We start from the raw sequence: 13,563 nt of genomic DNA, 5'->3' as shown, positions 1-13,563 counted from the left end.
GTTATAGTTTACTAGGCTGACTGTGGTTCTCTGAACCACATTCAAATTTCACCCCTGATTGCTGGACCATTCAAAGTTATGGCATTCAAAAAACCCTTGTATTGGCTCATGCCTCTGTTCCTCTTCACAACTGAGCTGCTAACATAGAAAACATGTATTTCCCTGTTCTCTTTCCCAAACCATTCTCTCCAAATTAGTACTGAATTATAATAGCTCTATGTGACCAATGGTCTCTTCAAAGAGCCAACTCTTATCTAGAGTGTGCTCATGCACTAAATTCCCTTTCAAGACACAAATACCAGTCTTCATGGGTTTTTTTAATCACTTCAGTGTCAATATCTACTCTTAGATTTATATTTCAAGTCATGATTTCTCTCAATCAATTCATATCTATGTATCATATGTATAACTTTGATGTATAGTCAGTCACCTTAATTTTTTAACTGAATTCCATTCTAGCCTTTACTAAGAAAGCCATAAAAATAATTAGAACTAATAAAAGATCTCAGTAAGGTTTCAACATAAAAATATGTGTTTATAATTTGAATTTTATGTACCTACAGTAAATAAACTGAAACTAAGCATGTCTAGCACAAACATAAACATGTAACAAAGGATACCTAGCAAATATAGCTATGTGTGTGTGCTGTGGTGGTTTGAAAGAGAATGTCCCCTATGAAATAATTGTCCCATATGAATATATGAATATTTGGTTCTTATTGGAGGCACTTTTTAGAAGGCTTAGAAGGTGTGGCCTTGCTGGATAAAGTATATCCCTGGGGACAGCCTTCGAAGTTTCAAGGCCTTACACCATTCCCAGCTCATTCTCTATGCTTCCTATTTGCACACTTTTAAGATTCACATCTTAGTTTGCTGTTCTCGTGGCTATACCTGCCTTCCCCACCAAGTGGCCACACTTCCCTACCATGATCATGACGGCCTCCTATCCCTCTGGAACATAAGCCCAAATAAACCCTTCTTTAAGTTGCCTTGATCGTGTTTTATCACAACAATAGAAAAGAAACTAAAATAAAAGTGGTTTTAACTATCAGTATGACTGCTTACTACATCAAACAGAAAAGCAATTTATATAATGTAATACATATATAATATACATAAGTATACACACACACACACCATATACATGTGTGTATATATACCATAAAATAAAGCTGAAAGTCCAACACATCTTAGATCAAACTTTACCATGAATCAAAGGTAATCAAGACAGTTTGGTACTAACAAGAGGATCAAAGCATTAAATCAACCTTAATGGCTGGGCTATTTGGCTTAGTGTATCTCCTTACAAAGTTTATCCATGTTATAGCACACTGACAATTTCCTCATGAAGAAGGCATAATAACCATTTTTAAATATAAGTCACATTTTTATTGTTGTTTTGTTTGAGGCAAGGTCTAGTTATGTATTGTATAATGACCTTGAATTGACTATGTAGATTACAGTGGCCTCTAATTTGTAATCCTCCTGCTCTGCTTTCAGAGTGCTTGTATTACATGCATATAGCACACTATGAAAGCTCTTCATTGACCAAGAATTCACTTTTTCCTTATCCAATTATCTGATGGACAACTGGGTCACTCCTAACTCTTATTGTAATAAATAACTATAATAAACATGTGTGATGTTTCAGATCTGGCTTTAAATTCTTTTGAATATATGCCCCAAAGTGGGATTGCTACATTTGTATGGTAATTGTTTAATTATTTTGTTTTGAGAGAGAGAGAATACATTGTTCTCCAGAACAACTATACCATTTTACATTTTGCTGAGGTTTGGTCTGTAACTATGTGTTGTAATGCTTAAATTCTGTACCCAAAGGGTTAGGCCTATGAAGGAATTCTCATGTTTACAAGCCTTTGCTGTGCAAAACTTGTCCCTTAATTTAAAACTATTGGTTAAATAAAATCAGCTACAGCAAATTACTAGAGGGATTAGAGGTAGGTGGGTTTTGAGTTTCCAGGTTAGAGTGGAGAAGAGAGGAAGAGAAGAGAGACCCTGAAGAGACAGACAAGAAGGCACCATGAGAAGTGGTTACCATGAGCACATGGCCAGAGGAAACAGCAAATACTTGGGATACATCACTGGGGAGGGAGCCAGGCCAGCAATTAGAAAAGATTAGGGGTGACCCCCAGTAATTGTCAAAGCCAAATAAAATAACCATAGTCTGAGGCTCATTTATTTCTAAGCTAGTCGGGGATAAGCTTAAATTGGTTGTACAACGTTCTTGCCGGTGATGCAGGAATTCCTTATTTTTCCTAACAATTCTTTTGGTAGCTTTTCTTACATAGTGTGAGCTGTTAGTTCCTTGTGGTTTTGAACTGCATTTCTCTTCAATTAGTTGAGTGCATTACGTATTTTCTTGGGTCATGTCTATTTTCTTTGGAGAACTATTTGTTTAACTCCTTGTACACTTTTAAGTCAGATTTGTTTTTTGTTTTCAAGGCACACATGCTCCTTATAAATTCTATGTTTAACTCTCAGCAAATACTTTGGGAAGCCTTGCTTCAGTTTCACTTGTCCATGACCGCTTTTGCTGTCATGCAAAGAAGTGATTACCAAATACAGTTTCTTGAAGCTTTTCTTTTATGTCTTCTACCAGTTTTTGGAATTCAGGTCTTGTGTTTATATCTCTAATTCTTCTTGATGTAAGTTTTATGTAATGATTTAACTTTATTCTTTTAATGTGGTTATCCAGTTTTTCTATACTCTCAGTTGGAAAGCCTATCCTTTCCTCACTGCATAGCAGCTATATTCTTATTAAACACTGGTTTTATACATTCTATATGTGAATAGTTAATGGAAACTTTTCAGCAAACAGTGTGAGTAGAACTCTCTCTTCTGCTCCTTCCTCTTACATGGAAATTCTTATTTTCTAACAGTTAAAATTTGACAGCTGAATAATAATGGTTTATGTTTTGTATGTTCTTCTCTTTTATCATAATATTAGGGCCAAAATATATAAATTGATTTAATTTGGCTTCTTACTGTTACATATTGATGCTATCCTTGTTTCTCATTATTCCAGAGTAGCTTCAGGTATCCATGATTCAGAACTAAGACTTCCAGCAGCAGCAGCCTTGGGGTACAGTCGTCCCTCAGTGTATGGTGGAAGTGGTTCCTGGACGTCTCACAGATGCCAACTACTTTACATGACACTTGCATACGCATATGCATCAGTGCTTCTATACTTTAAGCAGTCACTGGATTGCTTTCAACATGAGAAACAAAGTAACTGCTAAGTCAATAATCATCCTATGCTATCTGTGGAAAGTAATGACAAAAAAGAAATCTATACATGGTCAAAAATCATAACTTTTTCACAAAATGTTTTCTGCAGAGAGTTGGTTGAACTGAGTATGGAGGCAGTATTGAAATGATATTCATAAGTAAAATAGAAAAGCATTTTTTATTTTTGTCAGAATGAACCAGAAACACAAACACTAGCACTCAGGCACACATTAACATATACTGCATTACCTATCTCTAAGGATCCTTCCTTCTGTTTAATGGATTTAGTGTCTGGCAGCTTTTCAGTTTTTCTGTCTTGTACAGTGATATCACTGGGACCTAAGAGAACAAAATGAATGCAGTAAATACATAAAAACCCTCTAATTATTTAATATGTGAAAGCCATTGTTAGTGGCACTGGAAAACATAAATATCAATACCATTGTTTAAAAAATGGGAAATGTTAATAAAAAAGTACATTTACATAAGGATGTCGTACAGAGCATCAACATCAGGGGTGGAGACACAGCTCAGTGGTTAACAGCACTTGCTGCTCTTGCCTAGCATGAGTTCACTTTCTAGCCCATGCGGTAGTCTTCAACATCTGCAACTCCAGCTCCAACACATCTGACATCCTACAACATCTGCAACTCCAGCTCCAATGCATCTGACATCCTCTTCTGACTTCCACAAGGACAAGGTATTCAAGTGGTACACACAGACATATAGGCAAAGCACCCATACTCATAAAATAAAATTGATTAAAAACATCTAATATATCTGTTTTAAAAGTTAAAAAAAAAGAATCACCATGAGATAGATGAAAAGGTATTAAGTGCTCAAAAAAACAAACAAACAAACAAACAAATTCTAGCAAACAGTACCATAGAATACTCTAGACAACAGACTTGAGTCTCTCAAGATGGGAAACATTTTGAAATGGAAATCAGAAGTCACTGAAAGCAAAGGTGGCTGTGTAACACAAGAGAGGAATCAGGAAAGCAACTAAATATCTACAGACTGCAGCATCTAATAAGGAAACGAGGGGAAACCAGAGCAGGAAAGGCTGTTTTGGAGCTCATCCTAACATTCTGGAAGACTGCTAAAAGACCTACGATTTTATTCCCGAAGACAATGAAGACTGAAATGCATCAGGAGACTAACAGGCAAAACAGTTTCAGGGACATTCATTTTGCAACAATTAAAAAAAAAAAAAAACACGGTATCATTCTGGAGTGTTTCCCAGAATACAAGTCTAAAATCTTAAAGAGAAAGCTGGTGTGTAAGAAAGAAAAGTGTCTTCTGCTGTAAAACCTCTCTTGTCCGTACTGTGGCCTAACTAACACCCATCCCCTAATACACTTTCTTCTTCCTCTGCAAGAGCTGAGCATGGTACCAGAATAGTCTCACCTCCTTGGTGATAACTTGATGAGATCACACGACTCAAGCTGGCCTCTACGCCAAAAAGGGAGTGTAATTTCTGAGAAGCTCCACTAAAGAAGAATACGCCTTCCTCTTTCCATAGAGTCAAGGTCAGAAATGTCAACAATACAAAATGAGAAATGTTTTCTTCTTTAAATCTTGTCATTTTAGGGTGGTTTTTAATCAAAGCTGACCCTAAATTAAACACACTACCATAGGCAATTTCAGCATAATCCTACTGAAGTAAGATAAACACAATAGATCCAAAGTAAATAAGATGAATTTCTAAAGAGTAAACACTTTTAGTACAACAATGGTGTAAGATTATCTTTAAATTTAAAAAAAAAATGTGGCTGGAGGCCTTGGTGCTGGCAGGAACAACCAAGTGAGTTACCCAAGCCCCAGACTTGATCTTCTGGTCCACACCTCTAACTAATATCTTAGACACATGCAGCCATCAGTGACTACCAGGTGGGACCCTCTATCCCAACTCTCTGCCTTCTGGCCCCTCTGGGCAAACCCAGCAGTGGTGAATTCTGCCCTGCCCCATTGCATTCTAATTCCAGAGAAACAACTCTGCCCACATCCCGGGAGGCCTGCTACTGCCCAGGACAAACAGAGGCCTGCAAACATCAGGGACCACTAGCTCTACCTTTATCCCAAGAGGCCTGTCCCCACAGGATAACCAGGAGCCTGAAGCTTTCAGGGGTCTATCAGCTCTGCTTGCATTCCTAGAAGCCAACTGCCACCAGGTACAACCAGCTCTACCTGCAACCCCAGAGGCCTACTCCATCAAGGACTATCAGGCCTGCCAAACCATAGGGACAACTAGATGGCTGAACAGTACAAGAACACAATCAACAAAAGCCACGGCAATATAGTACCACCAGAACCCAGCTATCCTACTATCGAAACCCTGAATATCCTAACGCATCTTAATCACAAAATGATATTATAAAGATATAGACCTTTAAAAAAGAAATAAAAGCATCTCTTAAAGAAATACAGGAAAATACAATCAAACAGGTAGAGACCCTTAAAGAGGAAATGAAAAAGCATAAAGAAATACAGGAAACTATAATTAAACAGGTGAAGGAAATGAATAAAACTGTTTAAGACCTGATAATGGAAATAGAAGCAATAAAAATAAAAAACAAAAAACAAACAAACAAACAAAAAAACCCCACCAATCTGAGGCAATCCTAAAGATGGGAAACCTAGGAAAGAGAATATGAACTACAGACACAAGCATCAGCAACAGAATAGAAGAGATGGAAAAGAGGGTCGCAGGCATAGAAGATACAATAGAAGAAATTGATACACTGGCCAAAGAAAATGCTAAAGCTAAAAACTTTCTAACACAAAACACCCTCAGGATATTTGGGACACTATGAAAAGACCAAAACTAAGAATAATAGGAATAGAAGAAGACTTCCAACTCAAAGGCCCAGAAAATATCTTCAACAAAATCACAGAAGAGGGGCTGGTGAGATGTGTCAGCGGTTAAGAGCACTGACTGCTCTTCTGAAGGTCCTGAGTTCCAATCCCAACAACCACATGGTGGCTTACAACCACCCGTAATGAGATCTGTAGACAGCTACAGTGTACTAACATAGAATAAATAAATAAAATCTTTAAAAAAAACAAACAAACAACAAAGGATTCAGGTATTTTTTACCCAGGCAGTGGTGGTGCACGCCTTTAATCCCAGCACTTGGGAGGCAGAGGCAGGCTGATTTCTAAGTTCGAGGCCAGCCTGGTCTACAAAGTGAGTTCCAGGACAGCCAGGGCTACACAGAGAAACCCTGTCTCGAAAATAAAACATAACAAAACAAACAAACAAAAGAAAGAAAGGAAGGAAGGAAGGAAGGAAGGAAGGAAGGAAGGAAGGAAGAAAGAGAAAGAAAGAAAGAAAGAAAGAAAGAAAGAAAGAAAGAAAGAAAGAAAGAAAGAAAGAAAGAAAGAAAGAAAATCAGTTCAGGTTATTTCGATTCACCAGCACCTCTTCTGTTATCTGAGAATATGCCATACCATGAGGCTGAGCAAAGCCATTGAAGCCCACAGCAGACCAGAGGGCCCTGACAAAATAAGTCTCTGGTGTACACACTCATCTGCTCAGTGAACCGTGCATCTAACACCACCACAACCATGACGGCCCCTTACAGTCACTTCCACCAAAGTCTTATCCAGCAGTGGCAGACTGGCATACCCCATTAGTGCTCTCTTCCCAGGATCTGCAGTACAGTCCCTGCTCTATCAGCCATTCAGGGTGATCCCTGTACTTCTTTGGTAACCACATTCATCAAGGAGTTGCTCCACTCAGGAGAGAAACAGAAACAGCCCACTGGGATTTGCCCTGTGGTCCAGTCTGACTTTCCCCCTAAGAGACAGTCAGCCTACAGATAGGTATCTTATTGTCCATAGCAATGGTCATGAAACTATCTTTACAGCCAGGAGGCAGGATATCTTGCCACATAAAGACAAATGGCCCTATCATGATTGTCCATGCAGATGCTCCATCCTCAGACAGATCAGCCTCCTATAACCATCTATAGTAGGATCAGGTGCCATCTTCTCCCACCTCATCTTTGACTTTGTGTGTCCCTGTTTGGTATGTGCCTGGTAATGTATTTAATATATCACCAAAGATCTGGGAACCACTGACAATCTATGCACTCTATCTATACTACCACCAAAAGACCAAATAAATTATTCTACTCATGAGTTTATTGGATTTATTTGTGGTTATATGGGGAAGGGGTTAATTACAGGAGCATGGCTAACTTGGGTTGGCTGTGTCACCCAAAAGCCCACCCTAGCATGGTAACAATGTGTGACAATGTCTAATAGGCATTTGCAGATAGGTATATCATCAAAGATTTTCTTCACACTCTGTGAATGTGTCCTGGAACAATGAGTCTAGTATCTGTCTTCTGTGTTCTAGTGATTTTTTTTTTCCCGTGAGTTCTGTGAGCTTCCCTTTTTCCCCCAAAGAGGAATGTTTTGAGATAGAGAGGTGGTTCTCAACTTGTGGGTCACGACCCCTTCAGGGTTGAATGACCTCTTAACAGGGTTGCATATTAGACATACCACAAATCAGATATTTATAAAAACATTTCATAACTTAGCATAATTACAGTTATGAAGTAGCAACAAAAATAATTTTATGGTGTGTGTGGGGGGTCACCACAACATAAAGAACTGTATTAAAGGGTAGCAGCATTAGGAAGGGTGAGAACCACTGTTCTAGAGGAACCAGTTATACAACAGGTCATGGAATCTTAGATCCAAGAAGTCAGGCCTCTTTGGTCCTTAGAATTCCCTCAGCAGAGTGAGCCAGCTAATTTAAGTGGATAATTTCTGCTGGAAGTCTTTGTGTCTGTTCCCAATAGCCTCCAACCTTTCCCACTCTTCTTCCTGACCTACGTTCTCGTGATTTTACAAATGCATTCTCTTTTTAAAAGATTCATTGATTTTATTCTATGTGCATGAATGTTTTTGTCTGCATGTATTTCTGTGAACCACAATACATGTCTGACCCTGGGAGGTCTGAAGAGGTCATCAGATCCCCTGGAACTGGAACTGTGGATGATTGTAAGCCATCTGTGGATGCTGAGACTTGAACCCAGCTTCTCTGCAAGAGCAATAGTGCTCTTAACCACTGAGGCATCTCTCTCCAGCCTTCCTGAATTTTCAGATGGGGACAGGGATGAGTGGGTTCTAATGATGACTTGTGAGCTGGGTAGAAGCCCTTTGTCCTTTTGTTGTTGTTAGAAATGTCTCAGTTTATTTAAATTGTTAAGTAGACCATAAAACCAAACTTGTAGCTTGCAGTCTAGAGTGGATGGACCTATCAATGTTTTATGAGGACGGCTTCTACACTGATCCCAGGAGACTGATGGAAAAAGGTGAAGGCCATGGGACTAAGCACATAAAGCTGGTTTTTAAACAGATCGTGCAGAATGGCCTGAGTTCTTCTTCTTCCAGAAGAGCACAGCTCAGGCCTGAGAACATACATGGCGGCTCACAACCACTTGCAACTCCAGTTCCAGGGAGTCCAACATGCTCTTCTGGTCTCCAAAGGCACTGTATACATACATACAGGTGGTGTACATACATAAATACATACATACACATAGACACACAGGTGGTATATATACATACACACAGGTGGTGTTCTACATACACGGAAGTGGGGCATATACATACAATACACACACACACACACACACACACACATACATACAGGTGGTGCACATACATACAAACAGGCTGCATATACATAATATAAAAACAAGTATAACCTTTTAAAAATTTATTTCTAATTCATTTTTTGATATTTGCCAAGTGCATATGTGCCACGCTCTCTGGTCGAGTCAGCTTGACAGGCTGAGGCTTGAAAGCTACTCAAGAGGCAAAAAGAGTTTCACAGAAACTGGCTCCTGGAGTCTGGCATTCTCTCTAACATTAATTTTCCATTCCCGCGTTAGTTTAGTGTATGGATCCACGTGCTCTCTTTTAGTATTATCCTATTATAAGTGCCTTTTAAGATTGAATTCTGACATAGCTAAAGCCTTCTGCCAGTGTTCCAACAGTCCTAGAACGTCCTTGAGCAAGACCATGGGCTTGAAATTCAGTAAAAATGTTACTATTCACTGACATTTAGAATTGCCTCTGGCACTACACTATTCATTTTGAATAAAAGCTAAGTCATTCCCTTACACAGGAATTTACCATCACTAAGGAAGAAAGAAGTTTCAGACCAAAGGAGAAACCAGAATAGGTACTTAGAACTATAGTGGAGTTACACCCATACACACGTATTTACAATGGCCTAAGGGGAAGGTGGACTATACAATAGACTAAAATAGGAACTATGGCAAGGGCGCGAAGCCCTTGACCCTGGCTTCTAAGATTAGTGAATCTTAGGTGGAGCCCTTGTTGATCCCAGTTGTTAACAATAAATTCTATCCCAGGTGGTTCCCATTAGACCTTCTGTGTTTGCATTCCTCTGTTTTATGTAAGATTCCAGTAATCTCTTTGTACCTTGCTGGTGTGTCACCCAACTTCCTTATTGTCTTCTGCATAAAAAGTCTGATGCTCGATTTGACAAATTACATTCAGATTCTACACAACCTCTTCTGTGTGTATCTGTCTGTCAATTCATCCGACGCTTTGACCACCTGCGACTAGAAACCCGTTCCACGCAGACAAAGGGGCTCAGAGGGTCTGCGACAGTTGGCGCCTGAACAGGGACACCAGAGCAGGTTAGTCTCTATTTCTTTTTCTTTCATTTTTCTTTCTCACCTTTATTTTCTCAGGCAAAGATAGGATCTCGTCGTGACCGTGCTGCAGACGGCCTGATTCGTAGATCAGTTAAGAGACGAGTAAGTTTTATCATGGGGCAGTCAGAATTGAAAGGCAAGAGGTTGTTTCTGTCAGTCTTTAAGCACATGTTGTCTGGCAGAGGCCTAAAGGTCTCAGATAGATTTTATGATTTCGTGCAAAAAATCAGTCCCTGGTTTCCAGAGGAGGGAAGCTTGACATTGGAGGATTGGAAGTGAGTAGGTAGGATGCTTCCTCCCTCGGAAGGGGCTGATTTATTAATAAAACAATTGGCTTGGGAAAACGTGAATACCTTGTGCCAAGACCTGAACAGACCAATCCGTAAGACAAATTCCCTACAAGATTATATTAAAGCATGTGTAGACGCCTCACCGGCCGTAATTCAGGGGATAGCTTATGCCTCAGCAAGAAAAGGGAAGAAATTCGGCGCCTATGTCAGAAATACTTATGGAATTACATGTTTTGGTTATAAAAAACCGGGGCACCTGAGAAAAGATTGTAAAAATCTCTCAAGAGACAAGAGGAACATTCCTTTGGGTCCCTTCCAGCGTTGTGACAAACACTGGAGAAGTGAATGTAAATCAAAGTCCCATAAGGATGGGACTCCGCTCACTAGAGAAGCGGGTAAGACAAAGAACTATGAAACTGCATGTTTCAGTTGTAAAAAACCGGGGCACCTGAGTAAAGATTGTAAGAATCCCTCGGGAAACAAGAAGGGCCTTTCTCCAGGACTCTGCCCAGGCTGTGGTGGAACCTTGGAGGAATGATTGCAGGTCAAGATCCCATGAGAATTGAACTCCGCTAACTAGAGAAGCAGGTAAGACAGAAAACTTATGGGGCAGTCTCTTAGCCCCGTTCAAGAATTGTGGACCTCATTATAGGACACAACCCCAGCTATAAGAAAAACTTCAAGTTGTGGATTCTGATACTTTAGGTAAAATTAAAAGTTATGGTTAAATTATGGTTAAAGTATAAAAAGAGACTTCATAAAGGTCAAAATATAGGTCACTTCTTACTGTCACCTTATTACAACTTCCCAATCCTACATTGTGCCTTCTGCACCCCATTTCCTTCCTCAGAATCTACACACAGCCCCTCAATGTGTCCTCCCCCAAACATCATCTTTTACAAAACTCATACCAGGAGTGATGGAGGAGCAGGAAAATAAAGCTGAATGCAGAAAGTGATGGAGACAGAGAGCCACGACAGGAACACATTTAAATACCAGGGCCACTGTGTTTCCCATTGCCCTCAGATACTTAAAATACCCCAGACAAGTAAACTACTGGGGTGGTTTCTGTGTGGATGGAAGCCTCACACACATGCTCCCACCAGTGCAAAAGAAGAAAGAAAGGAGAAGGTTTTTATCACATCTGGCAAAAGACAAAAATCCACCACCTCCATAGTCAAGGTGAAATGCACATTTGCCTGGCTTTTGTTTCGCATTATTAACGACAGAAAATTCCATGGCTGCACAAAACAAAATGGTTAATTTAACATTTTTCAAGTGAATGTGGCAAGCATGTAACACACCTAATCACATGGGTAGATGAACATATGTATGCAGATGCTTAAGCATGTGTATGTGTCTGTGTGTGTGTGTGTGCGCACACGCATGGGGAGGCTTGAATTTGACATGTGCCTCCCTTAATCTCTTTCACCTTTATTTGTCGAGGAGGTCAGGTACACTCCACCCCCTGCTGCTAGCTACATTTTCACTGTGGGGCTTCCTTACAGGGGCCTTTGGAACGATTAGCACAAGCTCCTGCCAGTAGCGCCCTTAGCAATTGCTTTTGCAATAGTCTCCAAACCCCACATTCCCTTGAAAGCTGGTCTTTGCCTTCATCATCTGTCTCACACTTTCCTAAAAACCTTTCTACAAGTTCACTGACAAGCTCACTCATGGTTCTAAGCCACCTCCTGCTGTTTTCAAAACTTTTCCCCACTGGTGATGACACACACCACCTACCTGTTGCTTCTCTGAAGGAAGTTTTGATGGTAGAAGTCTCTACTAGCCTGCTGGACTCCTAGCTTGATCTTTCCTTTTAACTCTACTATTTTAGTCTTAACGATTATTCCTCATCTGGAAATAAAGGCAGCATTAAAGATATCATCCGAGGAAACTTCAAAAGGAAACAAGTCTTCCCATGCTGGTATCCCAAAGCAAGAGCGTCGGGAAGGGCAGGTTGTCATCCTAGGAAAGAGCGCCCCCACGAGTTCAGTGCTTCTTACTACAACCGACTGCTCCCTCCCTCAGCCAGAAAGAAAGTTCTGGAGACCCACAGGAGGCTCCTTGGAACCCCGACAATGGCGTCGTCCCTGCATCTAAACTTTAGAATCTGAGGGTGGCAACACCAGCTTCACAAGAACAAAGTGGTCTTCCCTTCACCCTCAGTGGAGTTCTCTGGGAAGCTCCCAGGGGCCAGGGAGCGAGCTCTACAGTCCCTAAGAAGGAGGATAATGTGAAGACTGTCTCTCCAGGAGAACTCTGACGCAAGAAATCTTCAAAGGCAGAGGAAGATTGCCAACTCTTGAGCCAAGATACATACTGTGTCCAACTTGCATCGTGGCAGTCATTGAGATTGAGGCCTGTGTTCCTGAAAGCCTCGTCTCTGACACCAGCTGCCAAAGTGCCTGAGACCCGTTCAACCCAGAAGTGGATACAAGGCATCTTCAATCCCCAAGGCAAGTAACATGATTTGAGTTTTTCTGGAAACCTGAGGTCGTTTTCCAGGATGTTGTATGAGTGGAGCATCTCCAAAGAGGTCTTGGATCCAATTATAGTCTAGTATGGCTAGCTCAGCTCTTCCTGAAGGGTGGAGAGATGCTGCGCAGGTGCCTGTACCCATGCCTGGATGGGCAGACTGGGTTGTTGGGTCGCACGGTGAGTTAGGAGTAGCAGGAGGTTCAGTGGTGCCTCAGGCTGCTGAAGTCCTCGTAGCAAGTAGGAACTGTGCCAGAAGAGCCGAGACAAAACCTTAGATCGAGTGCAGACTGTGCCCTGGTGCCCAGGGTTTACAGAGACAGACCAGGAAGCCGCTGCTGTAGGAATACCGGGTGGCATCTGTACTGGGAATGGCTAGCATTTGAGAAATGTCAGCTACCAAAACATTGCCAGTGGGCCAAATGCTGCAAAGTCTCATAGTGCAAAAGCTTAATTTTATGTTGTAGAGATTTCAGCAAGAAGCAAGAAAAACATTTAGAAGGATCAAAGTCACAAAATAAGAAAAGAAAAAAAGAAGAAAAATGGTAGAGACCAAACCTGTGCATACAGTGCTTTTTGGGGATCCAGTGGGAGGTGCCACTTTGACCCCCCCCCCCCAACTACACAAATAGGGTAGGGGACTGAAAGCTGAAGACAGTCATTAGAGGCAGGGCTAGGATATGAACCCTGATGTGTTCTATTGCAAGTCTGCATTGCCTCCAATTTAAAGCTCCACGCTCAGCGTTTCTCTTGACTCTGTGGAGCCTCAGTATTTAGGTGGAGAATTTAGGTCCTACCCTCAGCCTATAAACCAGGAAGTCCAAATAGAATTTCTTAGAAGA

The 13,563-nt window shown here is 40.8% G+C and overlaps 1 protein-coding gene and 1 pseudogene across 5 annotated transcripts in view; both read right to left on the bottom strand.

Annotated features, from left to right (window-relative positions):
- Positions 1–3,590, bottom strand: part of Alms1-ps1 (ALMS1, centrosome and basal body associated, pseudogene 1) — a 34,717-nt pseudogene extending 31,127 nt beyond the window's left edge.
- Alms1 (ALMS1, centrosome and basal body associated) overlaps positions 1–13,563 on the bottom strand; it is a 139,114-nt gene that overhangs the window by 1,099 nt on the left and 124,452 nt on the right. For 4 of the 5 annotated variants that reach the window (XM_006506052.3, XM_006506049.3, XM_006506051.3 and 1 more), the window contains one exon: positions 3,499–3,588. In XM_006506052.3, the coding sequence (XP_006506115.1) occupies positions 3,505–3,588 (84 nt within the window). In that variant the 3' untranslated portion in view covers positions 3,499–3,504. Of the gene's footprint in view, positions 1–3,498; positions 3,589–13,563 lie in introns of those variants that run through there. The other variant, XM_006506053.4, reaches the window with a different exon arrangement.

This window comes from Mus musculus, chromosome 6, assembly GCF_000001635.26.
Source record: "Mus musculus strain C57BL/6J chromosome 6, GRCm38.p6 C57BL/6J".
Classification (NCBI taxonomy): domain Eukaryota; kingdom Metazoa; phylum Chordata; class Mammalia; order Rodentia; family Muridae; genus Mus; species Mus musculus.
This window is presented reverse-complemented; position numbering and strand designations above follow the sequence as displayed.